The 21,979-nt window shown below is 46.7% G+C and overlaps 1 protein-coding gene and 1 long non-coding RNA gene across 2 annotated transcripts in view; one reads left to right on the top strand and one right to left on the bottom strand.

Annotated features, from left to right (window-relative positions):
* LOC138511189 (uncharacterized) overlaps nt 1–11,200 on the bottom strand; it is a 141,427-nt gene extending 130,227 nt beyond the window's left edge. Inside the window, exon 1 of the long non-coding RNA XR_011280585.1 lies at nt 11,102–11,200. This is a non-coding gene — a long non-coding RNA (uncharacterized lncRNA). The remainder of the gene's footprint in view (nt 1–11,101) is intronic.
* The window catches only part of LOC138511188 (killer cell lectin-like receptor subfamily B member 1B allele C), a 154,047-nt gene extending 132,959 nt beyond the window's left edge, over nt 1–21,088 (top strand). The window contains exons 5-6 of the mRNA XM_069626700.1: nt 1,060–1,145; nt 20,258–21,088. Coding sequence (XP_069482801.1) covers nt 1,060–1,145; nt 20,258–20,486 — 315 coding nt within the window. The 3' untranslated portion in view covers nt 20,487–21,088. The remainder of the gene's footprint in view (nt 1–1,059; nt 1,146–20,257) is intronic.
* The last annotated feature ends 891 nt before the right edge of the window (nt 21,089–21,979 follow it).

A 21,979-nucleotide genomic window follows, 5' to 3' on the forward strand; every position in this document is an offset into this window, starting at 1 on the left:
TCAATATATACTGTTTAACACTGTAATAAAAACTGTAATAATCTACTGTAAAGTATCCATAATATGTACTATGTCATGTAACCAAGCTTAAGTATTCTTGCTACTGTTGCGCCCGGCTACCCCTGGGTTGGGAGCGCATTATCAAATAATAAACTAAACTAAACTAAAGCATTTCAGGTAGTGCAGCAAACATCAGGTGCCACTCAGTCGAATGCCTTTTTTGCATTGAAGGAAGTGCCCGTACTAAATTAAGCCGTCATGCAAATGAGACTGTTATTTCCTCTATGCAGCTATATGACTCTCTGCATGGCGGGTCTTCTACTGTCTTAAGAATGACTACTATGCTGGCCTCTCGCATCGATTTGCAACCGAACAAGGTTGATCGATTAAGACAGAATAGGACTCTTTATAGAGCCAAACGGAACTTTGACATCTAAAGATCAAATACGTGAAATTCTTGTCACCGAATAGTTTGGCTCATTACAATCCTATTGATTAGAGATGGAGCACCTCAAGACGCAATGCCGGATAGACCTGACCGTGTTTGATGTGGATAAGCTAGACTCGCCAATGAAGATTACCTGTTGGTATTTAGTGCATGTTGTGCCAATCTTGAGACCAGAGCCATCATGTGCACTCAATACCCCTGCATACATACTGGACTTCCACAACACATTAAACTTTCAGCTGCTACAGATGATTAGGAAGACCACACAAGTCAGGGCCCAAGCCCCTTGACTTCCCACCATGTTGGGTGAGATTTAACATAGAAATGTCCAGGCTGAACGGTGATGCCGTTTATTGAGATGAGGTCAGCATCAGGAAGGGCACGGATTTCACAACATCTTTTTTTATTTACTGCAGGTACTGGACTAATCAAAACAGCAGATCTTTGATTATTTTCAGGCATGTCAAGTAGAAGTGAAATGATACCACTATGTCTACGCCATCTCATACCAACCTTCCCTCCAACACCTGACAGAAATCTGCATCTGTGTTTCATACCTCACTACTGGACTCCCTCCATGACAATAACGTGTCTCATGTTGTGTTTTTCAGGTGTTCCAGAATATATCTGAGCCTATGTGGGTTGGAGCCGTGTACAAAAAACCTAATTTCATCTGGTACAATAGTACAGGTTTCATGTAAGTAAATGATACAACACCAAATGACAGTGTAAATGACTGACACCTTAAGCTGTGCTCCTGTGCATCTAGAAAAGATGGGTGGCTGTAGAGTATCAGCTTTCACCAATGATGTCATCAATTAGAGTGTACAAGTCCCATTATGCACACAGGGCACTGTTGAGCCATTAATGCCCACCAACCCAGTACACCCTAGAAAAGAGGCTTCATATAAGTAATTCCTTTATGCTATTGCTAAGGATTTCATTCATGGCACCTGATCGCATCTAAGTAACAGATCAAATCGTCAGACCCCATTAGCAGGACATTTCAGCATGTAACTTTGCACCTTCATAAATGTATAAGATGACAGAGAATGGGTCAAATATCATTGAAAACCCTCAATATGTGAGAAATTGGCAATCCAATCTCAGGATCTATCCTTAGTACCCAGCTGGTTATTCAGTCTAAATAATTCAATGGCCATTCTGGAAACCAATTCAGACTTTCACCAATCGGGTTCCCTTCTGACTTTGAACTCACCGGTTGTGATCAGCATAGCTGTTGCGACTGATCTGTGTCGAGGTCAGGGACTCCTCGCTCACCTCTCCGATGCTCCAACACTCCTGGGCGGCCTCTCTGGCCCATGGAAACAAGCACCTTTTCATGGACTCTTTCTTTAGAGAGCAGCTTTCCACGCCATCCCCTTCTGGCTCCTTTGAGACATGGCTCACTCGCCACGCTCTCTCTGGGCCTCTAAAACCACCGTCTCTCAGTGTCTCGGAGCTACGTTCTCTGCCAATCTCCCTCGGTGCTCAGGCCTTCTCGACATTCTCTTAGCTCGGTCTCTGACTCAGGTTCCTTCTCCAGCTCCAACTCGTTCTCCTTGTGTCATGTGGTTACTCCTTTTATACACCTGGGGAGTACTAACAGGCTTCAGGTGGCCACAATGTTCTTTCAGAGCCTGACTTTGCCTGACCTTGTTAACAGGACATTCATGAAAACAGTAGAGTCCCTCTGAATGTAGCTTCTCCGTATGGATGGTATTATGACGGTTTAAACAAGGAGAGTTCAGGGAAAAACAGGGGTCTGGTTTACAGTGGGCTGAGGGAATGCCGGGTAGGTGGGTGTTCAGAAAGGGGGAATATCATGTCTCACCTTTGGGTAATCCCTCCCCAATCCCAGAGGACCCTCCACCCAGGTGATCCTCCTTCGCTAGACCACCCCCAGGGTTGGGATCCAAAAGCGATGGCCCGCCCCTGTCCACATGTTTGGAATATTCCCCCGGGAGTGAGAAGGGAAAAACCCTCAGGTTTTTCACACAGCTGCACCTTTTTCTTGAACTCTTTTGGTCTGTAGGGCCATAAATCATGTTGTGAAGTCCTGCATCTGGCCCACGGGATGTATGTTTTGCACCCGTGATCTAAACTAATGGCAACCTCTACCATATATGCATAGGTTTCATTTCTCCACTCCACATAGGCTCTGGACATCTGTTTTCTGTGTTGACTGAAGCCTGCATTAAAGTCCATCAACATTCTTTCACCGTCAAAGGCTAATGGATGATCTGTTTGCTTATCTTGAAAAGCAGAGCCAATTGCCCCATCATCCATTCTCATGGTGGGAAATCCCACAGGAACAGGCCTGTGATCAGTATCTCTGATCTGACCACAGACCTGGATTTTATTTTTAAGAATTGTTCAGAGTTCAACCCATTAAATGAATCCTCTGTTTTTCCCAGAGGTCAGCAGTTGACCTCATAAAAAGCCTTAGTCCAGCAAAAGATGGCTCTGCAGAAGCTTCAAAGAGATTTCTGATAACGGGGGAAGGCAGGGCTTGCCTGGGCCTTCGAATCTCATGAGAAATGTCATTTTGGTCTGACCAGAGCTGTGCTGCATTCACAAGACTCGCACTTTGAATGTCACAATTACATCACACATGAGGCCTTCTTTTTGTCTTTATTATAATTGCATCTTGCCCTCAATGATAATTTTTCCATCAGGATATATTCACATTCCTTTGACAAGTGATGTTTTGTCTCCATGTGTTCATTGTTTTAGGCTGCAAACTACACACACTTCCATGATATTTGTTTCTGCTTTTGCAAAGTTACGCATTCAATGCTAAGTAGGCCTCTTGTGTTGGGCCTTATCATTTCAGGGAACAGCATGTTGATGTGGCAGTTGCAAATGAAATGCTGCCTTTTGTCTGTCAGCGCCCAGTGTAATTTCCAATTGCAAACATGATTTATGTATTCTTAGACCCAACGTGGCAAGAGACCGTTCATTTGATCCTGGGGCTGAATTTGAACTCCAGAATGCAGAGAACAAAGGACAGGAGCCAAGGTTGCAACCTTCCTTCTTTATTCCTCCTCTATCACTTTCCTTCTCCACAGCTCCTCCCTCTTGGCCCGCCCTCTTTCCTATGGTGTCCTCGGAGGACACAACAACATCTACAGTGGCAGTTGAGGCCTCACATTAGATTAGGCTCAGTCAGGCAGTGAAAGAGGACTCTGTCCGAGATATCTGTGACCTATCAGTCCTGTTCTAAGATGGCTGACTTTAAGCAAGCTCCTTATTCTTCATTGTGCCAGCATAGCTGAATCCTTCCGAAAGCCCTTCTCCATTCAGTGCTCAGTGCTTCTCTACAGTCAGCCGATGGTGGTCTTTCATATAATGGAGGACACTTGAATGCCCCCTGTGAGTGTACGAGAAAAAGACACATATGTGTTTTGTTATTTCATTTTGCTTACATCGCCCTATTTTTCAATATGGCAATATTGCTTATGTGTATTTTTTTTTAAAGCAATGAGATTGTAACATTAAATAGTGATTTTTATGTGCATATCAAACCACACGTCCTTTCTTAGTTTCCACTGAATAAATGGGCACTGACAGGAACTTCCGTGTGCAGGAGACACAGCGAAGCGTATACTGGCAACATCTTGTTTGTTTTCTTTGCACTACAACATACAATTGCTTTAACTCTAGTTTCAAATGTAAGCACTTTCAGATCAATACCTAAGTCCATTATAAACAATTCTTGTTCAAACTCGCTCTGAACCACACCACCAAAATGAAATGTTTTGGACTACTACTCATCCCTCGCTGTTCACTATTCTGATTATTGTTATATTTCAGATATATCAGTGCAAAAGAAACCCACACAATAAGACAGTTGGGTGCTGTGCACACTTCTTTAACTCCTCAATCTGACTTCCTGAGTTTGGCGGTGACCCCGCCTACACACGTGACCAACCCCCGTTGGTAGGTAACATAGAAAGAGGATAAGGCGAGGCATAGCCTTCCATGAACATGACTATGGGACATTACATCTCCCCCCACTTAAAGGATAATGTCTTCATCCAGCCCATTTCCTCAATTCATATTGTCGGTTTGAGAATTGTTCTTTTTGACAGGCTCTGAGTCCTTGGAGTGCCCTCTTCTCTTTCACTGTCTCTGTCATTGGTATCTATGTCCCCATCCATAACATCAGAGCAGCTGTCTGATGAGTTCTCTGAGATGGCCAGTTCTTCGCTTTCTTGTGTTTCTTTTCCCATCTTCTTGAAAAACAAAGAGTTTTTGGTGATGTGTCCGCCATGGCTCGCCACTGTTATCATGAACCCCATGGTGGGAGGCTGTGGCAGTGTACTTTTTATGATTCTTGCTGAACATGAGTTCTGAGGGGCACTCTCCAGTGGAGCTATGTGGTGTGTTACGGTAGTCTCTGAGGAGTGTGCAAATGGCTTGCATAAATGACCCTTTTGTGATGGAGCATATTTGGGGGGGTCCTCTTCAAATTGGGCATAAATCTTTCAACAGTGCCATTAGCTCGTGGGCACAAAGGAGTGACTTTCTGATGCTGAAAACCTAGGGGTTCAGCAAACATCACAAAATCATGTCCACTGAAAGGTGGGCCATTGTCAGACTTTACAATGGTTGGGATGTCGTAGTCCGCAAATGTTGTGTCCAAAGCTGGGATGTCAGCATGTGCAGCTGTTGGGTGTGCTAAATGCACTTCCGGGAATCTCGACATTTCATCCATAATGACTAGAACATGTTTCCCATTAGGTAAAGGTCCAAGCATGTCCACCGCTACTTAGTCCCATATGTGCAGTGCCATAGACGTCATCTTCAGTGATTCCGGGAATGTGCAGGGATCTAGTGCTTTGCATGTGAGGCAGTTTCCAAGAGTTTTATCAATCTTTGTATCCATATGTGGAAACCCCACGTTTGCTCGAAGTTGCCTCTCAGTGGACACGATTCCTCTGTGCCCATTGTGCGCTATATTGATTGTCTTGTCCTGCAATGTCTCAGCAATGACAATTCGATTTTCTTTCAACAATAGTCCTTGCAGCAAGATGGACAGTACATATCTGAGTAGATAAAATGTTCTAAGCAGTTTCTGTTCTGTTTCGTGAATGAACTCTTATCTTTTGTTCAACTCATGCCATTTCCCTGAGAACACTATGTCCTTGTCTTGCATGAGCACTGGGTCTTGGTTCAAGCTGTTGAGGATTTCAGGGATTGGATACGAATTGGGGAGAGCATTGCTTACAATGTAATTAACGTATTGGTCTGCCTTGATGGATTGTGTTTCCTCTTTTGCTGGTAATGGGTACCTGGATAAGAGGTCAGCTGGGTTGGTGTCCTTCCCTGGCTGATGTATTATTGTGAATGAGTATTCCTGTAGCCTGAGTCCCCAGCGTGCAATGCGAGGAGGCATCTTGGCGTTTGATTTGCCGTATATAGTTGTGAGAGCCTGGTGAGCAGTGACAATAGTAAACCTCCGGCCAAATAAAAACAGATGATAGTGCTCGCAGGCCCATACAACGGCCAGGCTTTCTTTTTCTGGTTGGGAATATGTGCACTCTGCCGGGGACAGGCTATAACTTGCATATGCGACAATGCGGCAGGAAGAGCCCGGTCTGAACTGAGCTAGGATAGCACCTAGACTGACAGGGCTTGCGGTCAATTCGGTTTCCATGTCTGGGTTGTAATAAGCCATGCATGAGGCAGAGGAAATGCGTGTTTTGATTTCTTGGAACGCTTCCTCGCAGTCTCGTGACCACATGAACTCTTGCCCGTTTCCTGTGAGGAGGCTTACGGGGGCAAAGTCTTGTATATACCTTGTGCAATAGCTGGCCATGCCCAGAAACGATCTCACAGCAGATGTTGACGTGCGTGTTGGGGTGTCAATGAGGGCTTGCACCTTGTCAGGTTCAGGTTTGTGTTCATCCTGTGAAAATATGTGCCCAAAGAATTTGAGTGTGGTTTTACTGAGGTCACATTTTGCTGAATTCAGAGTCAGATTGGCTTCCTCTAATGTCATGCACACTCGACAGAGTGCACCATCTTGTGCTTCTTGTATCACTCCAAATATAAATATATCGTCAGTGTAATTTAAAGATTGCGGGATTTGTTTAATTATTTGATGTATTTAATTCTGGAAGATCTCATCTGCGGAGGACACTCCGAAACTGAGTCGTTTGTAACGAGTGCCCCAGATGTGTGGAAAGGGTAGTAATATATTGGGATTCAGGGTATAGTTCGAGTTCATGATACCCTTTATTTAAATCTAATTTGGAGAGAAATTCCGAAGTAGGTGCATCATGTTAGTCATTCTGGGGGATACATGCCTTTCTCTCTCAATTGCCACATTTGGTGCCCTCATGTCCACACAAATACAAATATTTTATTCATTTTCTTTCTTGGGGACTGGGATGATGGATGAGACTCAGCGTGTGGCATGTTCGATGATATCTTGGCTGAGAAGTGATTGAAGTTCGTCTTACACTTGCTTTTGGACATTTAACAGGATTCCTCGTTAGTGCTGTGCAACGGGCTTGATGTCTGGGTTGATGTCTAATTGTATCCGTTTTCCTTTGAGTCTTCCTAGCCCGTTGAATAACGCTGGGAACATTTTGACTGTCATGTCCTTTGGGCCTGTTGTGTACGCCGTCATGTTCTAATACATTATGTGCAACAAGAAACCCAAAGTGGGAACCTCAACTTTCACTGATACCTAGAGGTAACACCAAGTAATATGAACAAAAATGGTACCAGGAGAACAAGAGAGACTGAAGAAGGTGGGCAGACAAATATGAAGCTCAAATCAGTATATTCATTTTATTAAGATTTGTCTAAAAAACACATAGACGCATGTTCATTTAATTAATTCTAAAAAGCATTTTACTAATCATACATCCATGCATTCACTCTCTAATGCAATATTTAAATAATATATTGACATGCCAAGAAATTACAGAAGCTGATCATTTCATTAAACCACTTCTTTTCCATTGTGTTGTAAATCATTCACAATGTTATTAATCACAGTTCATTCCCAATATAATATATTATGTGCACCAAGCTTTGATTGGCAGATTTAAAACTGATGATGCTGCCACCTGGTACGTCACCTTTTACCACGTATATGTTCAGTCTTGTCATTTTGTCTTTATAGGTGCAGGTGGCATTGAACATGCCTTTGCATTCTAGTGGTGTATTTGCTCCATATGGATAAATGTCAATGTCAGCTGGATTAATGCTTTCCTGTTTTCTAGTCCATGATATGTGTCTTCATTGTCCACATTGACAGTGGCTCCTGTGTCGATCAGGAATTCCCTGGCCTTTCCGTTGACTTGTAATAATAACCTTGGGCTATATTCTGTAGCCGTTTTGTTGACTATCGCGTGAACATATCCACGCTTGCGGTCCCCACTGGAACATGATGAGTTGGACTCGGTGTGATGTCTTGGTGATGTTTCTACATATCTCATCTTGTGGCGTGTTGACCTTCGTATTGTGCCTTCCAGAGTGAGTGTTTGAGGGGTATCATCCCTTCTATCCCGCTGGTGTCTGGTTCTGTGTGGGGATCCTCTCAGTCTGCTGGATCAGCAGATTCTTCTGTTGGTGGGAGATCTCCATTGTCTATGGTGAGGACTTTCATTCTTTCGATGATTGGATTCTATGTAGATGGCGTTTCCTTGAAAATATTTGACGTTTTTGAACACTGACTGAAAATTATTCTCACCCGTCACAAGAGTGGCCAATGGCTGGATATGGGCCCACATGTGGGAAGTTTGCAATAGCTTCCTACATAATTTGGCGGATTCACAGCCAGCAATGGTTTGAGATTTGAGCGCTTCCTGTGTTGAGTAGTGTTCAAAGTCACAGTATTTGGCTCTTTTTTTACGTGATCGCATGACAAAATTGTCCAATGTTTCACTCTTCTCATGAATAGACGTGTGGAAAATATGCCGTTCGTAATCAACTTTTCTTAGTGGAGCAAAATGATTGTTTAGTGCGCCAATGATGCCATGAAAAGTGTCAGTAGTGCTCTCAGGCAATTCGAAAACAAGGTCCTGTACTGTTGGACCCAGTGAGTGCATTAATATTCCTCTGAGAAGGCGTTCCTCTCGTGCACCAGTTGCGAAAATGTAAATGTGAAGCTGTTTGAGCCATCTGCTCCAGCGCGGCGCCAGGCTGCTTGTGTCTGTTATATCAAAAGGCGGGACCGCTTGCAGTTGCAATGATTCATGACTCCCCTCCTGCCTGATGGGTCGTGTGGGTGCAGGGTGAGGTGGCATCTGAGCAGAGGAGCTGCTAACACCTTCCTCCTCTGACATGGTAATAGCCTTCAAGAGGGGAATCACTGATGGGGAAACAAAATTCTAATGCAATATAGGCAGTCAGAGGTGTGCTCTCTCACCTCTTCAGATGTGTCGTTGTTGATCCCTCACAGGTTCTGCATGCGAATGGGCTGACAATTTGAGTCTGGCGCCGGCAACCTGGTGTCCCAGGCTTGTGGCAGACATTCCTCACAGTAGAAGGTTGCTGCTGGATGTGTGTGTGTTTTCAGCGCCCGTGCCGTGGGTGGAGTGCACGCCTGGAGAGACGCGATGATTGCTGTTGGTCTTCCGCAACATGGGCAGGCTTGCAGGCCTGTCCTGAGGTGCTTGCCACCATGGGCGGATTACTGGAACCAGAGTGTTACTTGGCAGGAGAGCGGGAAGCAGGGCAGTTCTCACTGCGGCACACGCGGGTGATACGACCTTGTCGTCATTGTTATATTTCAAATATATCAGCGTAAAAGAAAACCACACAATAAAACACAGAGCCAGTTGGGGGCTGTGCTCACTTCTTTATATCCTCAATCTGACTGCCTGCGTTTGGCGGTAACCCCACCTACACATGTGATGAACCCCCGTTGGTAGGTAACATAGAAAGAGGACAGGCGATGCCTGGTCCTCCATGAACATGAATATGGGACATTGCAATTATGGTTGGTGAAAGTTGTTGTCCAAAACACCACTTATTTATTATCTGTATTTCCGTTGGGTATATACAACTGCAGGCCACTCTGTATGTGAAACGTGTAAACTTGCCATCTTGAAATAATGTGCAGGAAATGATGACTTTGCAGAGAAAAAGAATAACTGCATGCATGAAAATAACAAAAAACCTTTTAATGGTTGCAGCAACAACAACTAGTTGCATTACAAAACTCTAACACGCCAGAACCGTGTTAACTAGTTACTTCGATCTCACTTTCCTCTGCGGCCTCCCCTTGCCCCTGCTCCTTGAGCAGGATCTTCTCAAATTCCGGAAGCTCCTTAAGACTTTCCTTTCTTCCTCCCACTTTTCCTCCTCTGCTAATCCTACAGTTGCTGAATCAGTGTCCTTGGTCCTTATGCATCTTCGGGCCTTGACCTCCCACAGCAATTTTTCCCAACTTCTGTCTATCCGCAGCACTTTGCATCTGCGCGCTCTCTGCTCTGGAGACTCGCACTTACCTCACGCGGCCCAGACCGTGTAGCACTCAACACTCCTAGTACTTCGTCCATGGCTCACCCACGAGCTCGGACTCCCCAGCACTTACCCCCTCTTCCCTCTTCCTTTCTGCACTTCGACGTTCTGAACACTCACAAGGTATAGGAGGTTTGTTCCTCTACCTCTTCCCCTTCTGCTCTTAAATATTGTGTTGCAAATGTATTTCCCACCCTTGCTCCCTCCCTGCCCTGTGGGCTCTTTGCCACAGCATAATCTTATTGTATAATTGCCTAACAAGCAAACAATAAATAAATAAAATAAATACATTATATGTCACAAAGGATATTGTTCATTCTGTTGATAGATTTTGCTGTTGTCAAATTCTCATTATTTAGTTGTGGCCATCAGGTGGCGCTGAGGCTCCACCAATAAACTAAAACGACTGCATTGGAGTACAGCTAAGGGGGGGATGCATTTGAGGAGGGACACAAAGCTTGTTGTTGTTTGATTATTTACCCTGAGAAATAGCTATCCCATGCCTACACAAAAGCCAACCCTTTTGGCCTTGCCAATGTGTGCCTCCTATGCTCTTGTAACTGTGTCTTGTGTGTGCCTTGCTTGTGAGGAATGCCTCTGTGGTGATTTGCATATAAGTCATCCTTTTGATGTTTTTGTGCATTTGGGGTTGCTCGTCGTGGTTGATTATAATTCTGTGTTTTGTGAATACCTCCATATGTTGTGCTTCGTTAGATTGATTGCTTCATTCATTTCATAATGCGATAATAGACATTATTTTGACAGTTTTGGCTCAGTGCAAGAAGGTCAATTTCATGCGTGGATGGAATTTTCTTACTTTATCAAATAAGTTCTGACTGTGTCAATTGGAAAGCTTTGTACATAGAAAGAGAGGTCATCATCACACCCAACGTGAATTTAGTGGTTCTCTCAAAAATGTACTATTTAATTTCTGTGCATAGATTCCACTAAACCCTGCAACCTTTGGCTCTCCACATATGTTGCACTACAATTCCCATCAGCCCTGATCAGCATAGTCACTAAGGGATCATGGGAGTAATAGTTCGAAACCTCTATAGAGCCGCAGATTGCAGACCCCTGCCCTAAACCCATTAACCAGCTACACACTATCCCAAAACTCATAACACCTCGCTCTAACATCACCTGAGACAAATATGAAATGCCTACCTGTTCCTCTCTGTGTACACAACTGAACGCTGGAACAGCTCCATCACAGGTGCTTCTTCACACAGCTCCCTCTGACGTCACACAGCAGCCCAATGCCCGCCTCCAGTCTGCCTGTGTACAGGCCACGCTAAGCCATAGCATTCTTCGAGTAAAGGACCCTACCCGTCCTCCAGTACTGCCAGCTCACATGATAGACACCCATATAGAAGATGAAATTGTTAACGTCATTATCAACCAAGGGGAACATTTCCACCTCAGGAGTAAGAGTCACATCATAGGCAACTGAGCTTTGATCTCGTTGTCTATCAGATGTATACATGAACCCCTGGATGGGAAATTACCCCATAGTTTCTCGTCTATCAGATGTGACTCTGAACCCCTGGGTGGAATATTCTCACATAGCGACTCTGAACCCCTGGATGGAATATTACCCCATAGTGACTCTGAGCCCCTGGGTGGAATATTCCCCCATAGTGACTCTGAACTCCTGGGTGGAATATTACCCCATAGTGACTCTGAGCCCCTGGATGGAATATTACCCCATAGTGACTCTGAACCCCTGGGTGGAAAACTACCCCATAGTTTCTCATAGTTTATCACATAGTACTCTGAACCCCTAGGTGGAATATTACCCCACAATTTCTTGTTGTATATCAGATGTAACTCTTAACCCCTGGATGCAATATTACCCCACGGTTTCTCGTAGTCTATCAGATGTGACTCTGAACCCCTGGGTGGAATACTACCCCACAGTTTCCCGTAGTCTATTATCTGTGACTCTGAACCCCTGGGTGCAATATAATTCTAAACTAACTCTGAGCCCCTGGATGGAATATTACCCCATATTTTCTCGTAGTCTATCAGATGTGACTCTGAGCCCCTGGGTGGAATATTCTCACATAGCGACTCTGAACCCCTGGATGGAATATTACCCCATAGTGACTCTGAGCCCCCGGGTGGAATATTCCCCCATAGTGACTCTGAACCCCTGGGTGGAAAACTACCCCATAGTTTCTCATAGTTTATCACATAGTACTCTGAACCCCTAGGTGGAATATTACCCCACAATTTCTTGTTGTATATCAGATGTAACTCTTAACCCCTGGATGCAATATTACCCCACGGTTTCTCGTAGTCTATCAGATGTGACTCTGAACCCCTGGGTGGAATACTACCCCACAGTTTCCCGTAGTCTATTATCTGTGACTCTGAACCCCTGGGTGCAATATAATTCTAAACTAACTCTGAGCCCCTGGATGGAATATTACCCCATATTTTCTCGTAGTCTATCAGATGTGACTCTGAACCCATGTGTGGAATATAACCCCATAGTGACTCTGAACGCCTGTGTGCAATATTCTCCCATAGTGACTCTGAGCCCCTGTGTGGAATATTATGATATGATATGGCATTTATAACACGCCTATACAGAAGTGTTTCAAGGCGTGACGAGGCAAGGGAGGGGGAACAGATGGAAGACAGAGACAACGATCTTACTAGGCCAGGAGATATTGAGATTGCGCAAGTGCAGGGGAATGGGGAAGGGGAAAGTGCGAGGGGGAAGCGGAAGGGGGAGTGCAGTACATGGGATCGACAGTAAAAATAAATAGAGTAAATAACAGCAATAAGTAAAATGTGCGGCCAGCTGGTGGCAAGTGCAGGTAGGGGACTGTAGGGATACCGAAAATAGTCCCCAAATGCGGGGCTTGCCAGGGAGGTAGTGCAAGTGTACAACTGTCAGGGGATGGGACCTGGGCCCAAGATCAGAGGGCAGCCAGGTGACCAGTGCAGTTTCCGTTTCAGCCAGGAGTTCAGCATGGGAGAGGAGGAGAGAAAGCAGAAGCAAAGAGGAAGGTTTTGAGGTGCTTCTGGAACCGTAGATGGTTCTCCTTGAGTTTCAGAGAGGCAGGGAGGATGTTCCAGAGGTAGGCCCCAGCTGAAGAAAGAGATCTACTACCAACTTGTTGCTTGGAGGCGGATGAGCGAACGAGAAGGAAGATATTTAGGAAGAGAGAGTTGAAGCTATTGAGGTCCCAGGCCCCAGAAGGCCTTGAGGAAAATGCAGAGGGTTTTGAACTTAATCCTTGCAGCCACTGTGAACCAGTGCGCAGATTTCAATCCTGGAGAGATACAATCCCTGGGCTTGAGGCCAAGGACAAGTCTTGCAGTCCTGTTCTGGATGAGTTACAAAGGGTAGAGATTCGAAGAAGACAGATTTAGAAAGAGGCTGTTGCAGTAGTCCAGCCTAGAGAGAACCAGGGATCTGGAGACAGTGAGCTTCTGGGGGAAGGAGAGGAAGGGAAGAATACCTCTGTGGAGGTGCAGCTGGTAGTGTGACATCTTAGAGATGTCAGAGATGTGAGGAGAGAAGGAGAGTGTAGAGTTGAAGATGACCCCAAGGTTTTTAGCCTCACAGGTGGGAGCAGCAAGAGGGCCAAGAGAGGCCGGACAGAGAGTGACAGGCAAGGAGGGAGCAGGTGTGCCGATGAGGAGAATCTCGGTCTTACTGGCATTGAGGCAGAGATCATTGGAGTCACACCACTCCTGGTTAGCAAACAGACAGTCAGAGATGAGAGAAGGAGAAGAAGTGGCGGAAGGGAGCCTGAAAATTAGTTGAGTGTCATCCGCATAGCACTGAAAGGTGGGTCAGAGAGCCGCAATGCGGTGGGCAAGAAGTGCCAGTTGTTGGTTGAACAGCAAGGCATAGAGGTTAGACCCCTGTGGAACACCACAGGTAGAGATATAGAGTGAGGAGAGGAAGGGTCCAAGGTGGACCTGGGAGGGTCGATCGGAAAGGAAAGAGGTTAGCCAAGCCATGGCCTGATCGGTGAAACCCAGGTTATCACGGAGACGGTTGAGCAGGATGGCATGTTATGTTATACTTTGCATTTATATAGCGCCTTATGTACCATCGGTATGATCTCAAGGTGCTTGTAGGTTGAACGCCCTCGGGAACCGTAGTTGAAGTCAGTAGAGGGAGAGAGAGAGAGTAATAAGGTGCGTGTGTGCACCGGATTTGTGTGCAGCAGGTGTGGTATTCGTATGATAGCTGCTTCTTAGCGGTAGGTGTGGTGGTTGTGAGATCCGGAGTATGTGTTCATTCTGTCAGGGTGATACTAGACTGATTCTGGCTGCCTTAGGCCTGAGGAGAACATCTAGGCTGGCGGGTGTGCTGCCCGCTGTGTTTAGTTAGGATGATGGGCAGTATGTTGCAGGTGTTGGTATGAGAACAGCTATACCGAATGTGTCATAGTATCGCTGTGTTCTAGTTGAGTGGTGGTGTATAGAGGAGAGTAAGCGTGGTGATGTGATATGGTGGTATTCAGTAGGCGCTTGAGATCAAGTGTCTTCATGCTCCATGTGTTCCATGCACTGCAGCCGTTCCATGCACTGCAGCCGTTCCATGCACTCCAGCCGTTCCATGCGCTCCAGTCGTTTCATGCGTTCCAGCCGTTTCATGCACTCCAGCTGTTTCATGCGCTCCAGCCGGTCCATGCACTCCAGCCGTTCCATGCGTGGTTGACCGTGTCAAAGGCAGTAGAGAGATCAAGTAAGATGAGAACACAGAGGGTGTTGGAATCGAGGTTGGAGAGCAGGTCTTCACAGATGTTTAGGAGAGCAGTTTCCGTGCTTCTGGCAGCTCTGAATCCAGACTGGATGGAGACAACCAACATATTCAGTGTGAAGATTAAGCTGGGAGATGGCCAGCTTTTCCAGGAGTTTGCCCAGGAAAGGAGTGATGGAGATTGGACGATAGTTAGCCGGGCGGGACGGATCAGCAGAGGGTTTCTTAAGAAGAGGGTGCACAAGGGAGTGCATCAGGGGGGAAGGGAAGACTCCAGTGGCAGGGGCCAAGGTGTCCATGTGGTCCCTGATGGTTTTGGAGGAACAGGGGTGAGCCTGTTTTGACAAGACTTTTGTAGATCAGACTTGTCTAGAAACCTTGTCTGGGGAGAACAGGGGAAAGGTAGAGAAGGAGGGAGGAGAGGTGGCCGAAGAAGGGCCAAAGGAATAGGAGGGAGTAGAGGGGGCAGGAGGAGAGGAAGAGAGAGAGGACAGAATGTACTTAGTTTTAGAGATGAAATGAGAATCCAGGGCCGTGCAGAGGGCCTGGGAGGGGACAGGAGAGGTAGAGACTGCCGCAGGATTGGGTAGCTCCTTGCAGATTTAAAGTGTTTGGCCGAGTTGTTAGATGCCGCAGAGACGCAGACTTGGATGTGGGCTCTCTTCTTGGTGCAGACATAGCCGGTATTGCCTTTGGAGCAGGCGGCAGGCCACTTTGTTAGAGGATGTACCGGAAGCACGCCATTTCCTCTCAGCCACCCTGCACTTGCGTTTAAGTGTGGCAAGGTCTGAGTCGTACAAGAAGTTGCACTTGGCTTTGAGCTTCAAGCGGATCCTCATGACAGGGGCAAGAACATTGTGAGTGTCAGATATAGCAGATTGGAGCATGGAGAGGGCTGTGTCAGGGTGTGAGTCAGCCAAAGGGGGAGGGGGAGAAAGTGGCGGTGAAAGCCTCAACTGCCACACGCTTTATGGGTCGGATAACCAAGAAGGTAGGTGGCAGTTCTGGAGTTGGCTTGGCCTGAGGGGTGGAGAGATTGAGCTGAGAGGAAAGGAGAAAGTGATCACTCCAGGAGAGAGGAGTGGTGAGAGGGATAGAAAGGGGGAAGGTCTGTAGAGATCAGAACATCAAGAGTGTGCCCTGCAGAGTGAGTTGGGCCAGAGGGGAGGTGTTAGGGAGAATTCTCTGTTTAGGCTGAATTTCCCTACCTAGTGAGTCCCCCAGCAGCTTTGCTGGATTGCTGGGGTTTATTTTTTTCTCCTGCCAAGAGTGAGACACTTTTACCCTCACTCTTGGGCATGTTGAAGTGTGTTTTCTTGGTTAAACCTTGTGTTGAATGGGCTATGGGGTCTTTTACTCCATAGGGCCTCATATATTTTTGTGATGTGGGTTACACAGCACCCTCTGTGCCGTAACCCAGGGGTGTCCTAGGGACTCCCCAACATAGACTCCATACCCTGGGACTGACTACTGTCTCCCAGGGCATGTAAAGTCACCAAAGACTTTACTAGTCTTAAATCCTGAACAGAACCAGTACAAACCATCATATTGTGGACGTACTGGCTGGGGCAATTCGATTGCCCCAGGGTCTGTTAGTCGAGGGGGCACGTCTCCGTCCCCCCTGATCGAGTTTTGGCTGGTGGCAGTGGAAACTACGTTTTATATTCGACCGCGGATATTTTCCTATGGGATTTCCCATTGTTTTAGGCTAACACATTTAATTATTTATTTACGGTAGCCTTAAACATACCGCCGGTTTATATATTTATTATTATAACTCCGGTTGGGATTTTTTGCCAAAACTTGATGCTAAAATGGCGTTGGCATTCGCCTCTGTAACTCTGACCCAAAGTGGAGCCCTTTGTCCCACTTTTGGCGGGCTTCTCCACAGAAGCCCTCCAAAGTGGTGCCACTCTGTCTGGGGTACTTAGGAGGGGTGGAGGGGGATTTAGGCACCCTGGACTGAGTTACCTAGGTAACTCAAGTCGCACTCCGTCCTGATTGGCCCAAGTGGTGAGCCGGCCGGCTCACCACTTAGCATGTTTGAGTGACAGCTAGGCTGGGTGAATGGGGGTTTGCTGCATAAAAGCAGGGCTTTGGGGACTGGAACTTCAGAAGTCGCCACAGGACCTAAGAATCCAACGAGGGAAGATCTGAGCTGACCTGCTACGACGACACCGCCGGTGGAGCCCTGCTGAACCATCTCACCACTTTTCCCGACGACCGAGGAGAACTCTTAATGGAGTGTCTCCTTCCCTTGACTGGTGGGGACAACCAGTTTTCACCTTCTTTCCGCTCTTCGAGGTATCTCGTGGCCGCCTTGCCAGTGCCAAGCACCCCGGCAACCGGAATACCCCCCACTTGTACCACAAACCGCGAAAGTCGGTACAACCCTTTAACCGGAGGACGCCGCGGCTGGTTTCTTCCCGGGCAGTGCAACGACCTTCTTCTTCTGCTCTTCAGCGAGATCTTCTTCTCCCCTGACTGACGTCGAGCCTTGCTGCCACTGCCTGGAACAACTGCCACCGCTGGAGGATCCTTTCCGTTAAGGTACCGTGTTCTGCCTGGCTTCCCTTGCCACCGACTGTACGGGATAGTTTTAGCCCCCGGCTTTCGATCCTGGGATTGCCTGGGACACCTTGGCTAAACTTTCTAAGCCCCTCTAACTCTTTTCCGAACTCTTTTGCAAGACTCTGAATCCCTAAAAACTGTGTGATCTTGGGCACGTTTTCGCTCTGTCTGCTCTAAGAGTGGGCCCTGCCTAGTGACTTTTGCTCACCTGTGACTTTGTGCTTCTTTGAACTTACTGAAAGTGTTCTTGACCTTAGAGTGGTGTGTTTAGCCTAATTCTGCTCTTTCTCCCTCCCTTCTTTGAACCTACTAGAGTGTCATCTAAAGTTAAGCATTCACCTCTGTTTGAATTATGTGATGTTAACCTAGAGTTGTTTAGTTAGGAAGAAGGGTTGGGACTGCTTTTCATATAACTGTGTTTGAAGTGTTTTACTATATATTGCTAGAGTGTTTTCAACTTATGTGTTCTTAAAATAAATAACTATATACTTTTGAAACCAAGCTCTGGTCAGTGTTTGCTTTTGTGTCTGAGTACCTATTGTGTATACTTTGCATACTGCCTAACTCTTCTTGAGGGAAGTCTGACTGCTCAGCCACAGCTACCAGGTAAATCTGGGTGGTGCAGACTGCTACCAAGTGGGTTTACTGCTATACCTGTAGTCTTAAATCTTTTGCAGTGTTCCCCAAGGGAACTGCACAGGTTTCTGCCTAACAGGAGGGTAGAGAGTGAGAGAGAGTCGCAGAGGTCGCGAAAGAGTCCAGAGGAAGGACAAGAAGCATCCAGGTGGATGTTAAAGTCTCCAAGAAGTAGGAGTTGAGTGGTTGAGACCGGACGAGAAGAGGAGAGGTCCGCCCACTCAGAGAGGTAAGAGGAGATCTGACCAGGTGGCAGATAGATGGTAGCCACAGTAAGGGAATGGCCAGCAGAGAGGGAGAGCCTGCAGACGAGGCATTCAAAAGAGGAGTAGGCCTGCGTAGGAATGACAGAGCAGGAATCCACTCGGGAAGATCAGGGCTACACCCCCTCCGGAATGGTTGGACCTGGGCGCGGAGAGAAACTTGTAGCCATCAGGGAGGGGAGTGTCAAAGCTCGTGACAGAGCTGGCCGTGAACCATGTCTCAGTAAGACCAAGGACATCAGGTCTAGTTCTTCAAGGAGGCAGCAGATGTCAGAGGAGTGTTTGACAGCTGAGCGAGAGTTTAGAGTGGCAATATTGAGAAGGTTGCCATCCTTGAAAGACTTCCGGGGAGGGGTACAAATCAGAGGTACGCCCTGCAGAGGTGTAGAAGAAGCCTGAGTGGGGGCAGAATAGGAAGGAGGCGAGGGCAAGGTAGCCAAGGAGGAGATAGCAGGGTGAGGCAAGGAAGCCGTGGAGGGAAGAGTGGAGACAGCAGGAGAAGGAAGGAAATTGATGAGGCACTGGAAGCGTCTATCAAAGAGGAGAAGGTTGGCCTGAGGGCCTTGGACCAAGACAGTACTATTCAGGTAAACATTAATGATGACCTTAGAGGACCTCCCACCTGGTGCCAGCATTAATGGGAGAAGAAGAAAAAGGAGAAAGCACAGAGACCATGTGAAGAGTCCATAGGTCTGGCGAGGGAATGACAAAGAGGATGTCGGTGAGGGTTTGCCTAGAGGAAGCACTGGTATAGGTGTCAGGGATAGGGAGGCCTGGGTTGGAGACCAGGATGTACTTTTTAAACTTCTTCCTACCAGACTTAGTGAGAAGGGAAGGATAGTCGATAGAGAAGCAGTTAGAAAAGATATGAAAGACAGAGGGCACTATAGAGTAGGTTGGGGAGGAGGGAAGGGGGAGTGAGTGGGGTTAGGGGCGGGGTGAGCACTAGGGAAGGACGCAGGAAGGGGTGCAAGCAGACAAGACAGGGAGAGACGAGACAATAGTAGACAATTGAACAAAACAACAAAGGTTTAGACAGTAGTAGAACAGGTCGCTGGGTGAACACTTTGCCAAGAAGGCAAAAACCAAAGACAGCAGTAATTTCACAGTGTAGTTTAACAACGGACTAAGAGTCGTGTATAGTGGAAAAAAAGGCCTAGGTTTCACAATGCAATTTTAAATACTTTCACAGTGCAATTTAAATACCGGAGAAAAACACACCTAAGTCTGAGATTCTGCTATGTGGCCAGGTTTTCAGGGTAGAGTGAATGCTCTTATCCTAACCTGGGCCATTCCTACCTTACTTAGTCGCTGCTGGTTGACGGCTGCCACTGGCTTCCCCTGCTGACACCTGCAGACACCCGCTGGAGCCGCCTCAGTGGGAGCCGTGCTTTGCCTTCAGCACTTAGCTGCAGGGTGCTGCCCTAGGGAGAGTCAGTAAGACCGGAAACAGAGGCCAATCAGGAATGGTGGGCAGGCTGGGAGGCGGGGGGGGGAGGGGAGGAGTAGGTAAAGGGGAAGTGGATTGGAGAGGGAGAGGGTGAACAGGGGGCCTGGAGGCACACAAAAACAGCAACAAAAGTGATAAAGGCCCAGGAGGGTCTGCAACACAGGATCTGCCTCACCTGCTCAGCTCTGGTGGAAAGTCAGTGATTCTGAATCTCTGGGTGGAATACTACCCCATACTGACTCTGAACCCCAAGGTGGAATATTACCCCACAGGTACTAATCCCCCATGAACAACTCTATACATATCCATATGACCTCTGTCCCAGTGACTTGTGATGTCAGCAGTGCTTCCCTCCCAGTTACAGGGGGCATGGCCGATCAGATAGATATGATTGTGCTGGGTTGCACTGTGCATGCCCACTGTGCAGTTATTACCACAGACACACAGAAAGAGGCATGCGCACTACCTACACACACTCATCCATGCTGCACAGAAACCACGCAGGCACATGCACACATCATATGTATTCACTTATGTTCGCTGGCACATGTGAGTGCCACTCATCCCGATACAGGGAGCGATTTCAAAGCAGAGTGGCACAGATGAGTAGTGGCAAATGGTTAATGCAATGCACTGATAAATGTATCCCTGCTGTTCTTCTTTCATTCCAGGTATCTCTACAACTGGCCTGTCTCGGTGCGCATCAGTGGCTACTTTGATGCCTACTATTGTGCAGCAATTGGCAATGCAGGGGAATTGAGTGGGCGAGATTGTAGAGACGACCACGCGTGGATGTGCGAGAGGCCCGCCATCTTGCTCCGGCTGCACGTGGACGCACAGCTCCCTGCGCTCTCCGCGCACGACGTGACGTATCTGAGCAAAGCCAATGGGACCAGCTAACTCTGCAAGCGGGCAGAGAGCGGGGCACGCGCGGTGCTCTTCCTCCCCTGATTGGTGATCGAGGTGTCAATCTGGCAGCCCTTGTAATGTGCACAGTGAGGCTTTGCACCCTAAGCATTGCATGGATCGTGCATGCGAGCCTGTGCACATGCACAGCGCGTGCAGAAGGATGCCACATGGTGCTGTTTCCTAAGGCATATTCCTTTGTGTTGCCCTCTGCATTGCAGGTGCAATCGCAGCCAAGCTGGGACAGAGAGGCACCTGCAGCGAAGCCATCTGAGAGCCAGGCTTTGGCTACTAAATGATTACCAGACGTCACTTTGAGCAGTTTAGTATGTGCTGAGCCAATTAGGTTGGGTAATGATAACAGCTAGCTTTACAGTGCTTAGAAGCAGGGGTAGTCTGACACAAGGCGATATATAAACACCTGGTATTGTTATTGTTTGGTAGCCATAGATTAACATTCTAAAAAACATGCTACCATTCCTAAAATTAACAATTAAATAAATAATGTTGCCATCATGTGGTTTGATATTGTTCACTGTTACAGCTTTGCTGCTCAACTCAATCGCATGTGCTTTAAATAAAATGATACGAACATGTATTTGTCATGGCTGTTTTTTTTTAGATATTTCTGTAAGTTGTGAGCTATTGTGGTGCCCATGAATGTAGGTGTCACAAAAGTAACAAGCATTAAGAAAGCCAGCAGGTCTGCCCTTATTAAATGCCACTTCCAGCACCACCCATGGTGTGGCCAGGACCAGGCTTATGTCACCAGATGTTATGTTTGTGTGCCAGCTGTGGCCTAAAGGCACAGACACCATAACTGCATGCGATGCAAAGGAATACATGCCAAAGACGGTATATAGCCAAGCCAGGAACTAAATTAGAAACTGTTCTCACTGCATGTTAATGCCACATACAGAGCTGCTGAAAAGTCTTTAAGTGGCAGGGCCTGTGAAGATGGGTTTATGGTCATAATACCGAATTTACAAATCTCAACAAAAAGAAATCTCGAAAAAAAAGGCCGAAAAAAAAAGTCGCATTTTTTTTATGACGTTTTTTATTCGAAATGGGGGGGTTCCCCCCAACCCGTTTTTTATTCGAAATGGGGGGGTTCCCCCCCAACCCTTTTTTAATTTTTTTTTTTTTTACCATTTTTTTTTAATCCCGGACCCCAAAATAAATATATAATTAAAAAAAGAAATATTCGACTTTTTTTTTTCGAGATTTTTTTTTCGGCCTTTTTGTCATTCGAGATTATTTTTTCGATATTTTGACCGACCACCGTGAAGAAGGGGTTGAATCAGCAAACCTCACTGCATAATGCATCTATATGCGGCTACACAGGGGCTTGGCGCCAGTTCTTATTTATTTTGCCATGGCATAGCCATCAAATGCCACAGGCCACTTCATATGCTGGGCATGACCTCACATGTATTATCTATCGGGCATTTATAACCACCTCACACAGAATGGATTCTCTCATCAGA

The sequence above is a fragment of the Ambystoma mexicanum genome, chromosome 6p (genome assembly GCF_040938575.1).
Source record: "Ambystoma mexicanum isolate Mex_15411 chromosome 6p, UKY_AmexF1_1, whole genome shotgun sequence".
Lineage (NCBI taxonomy): Eukaryota > Metazoa > Chordata > Amphibia > Caudata > Ambystomatidae > Ambystoma > Ambystoma mexicanum.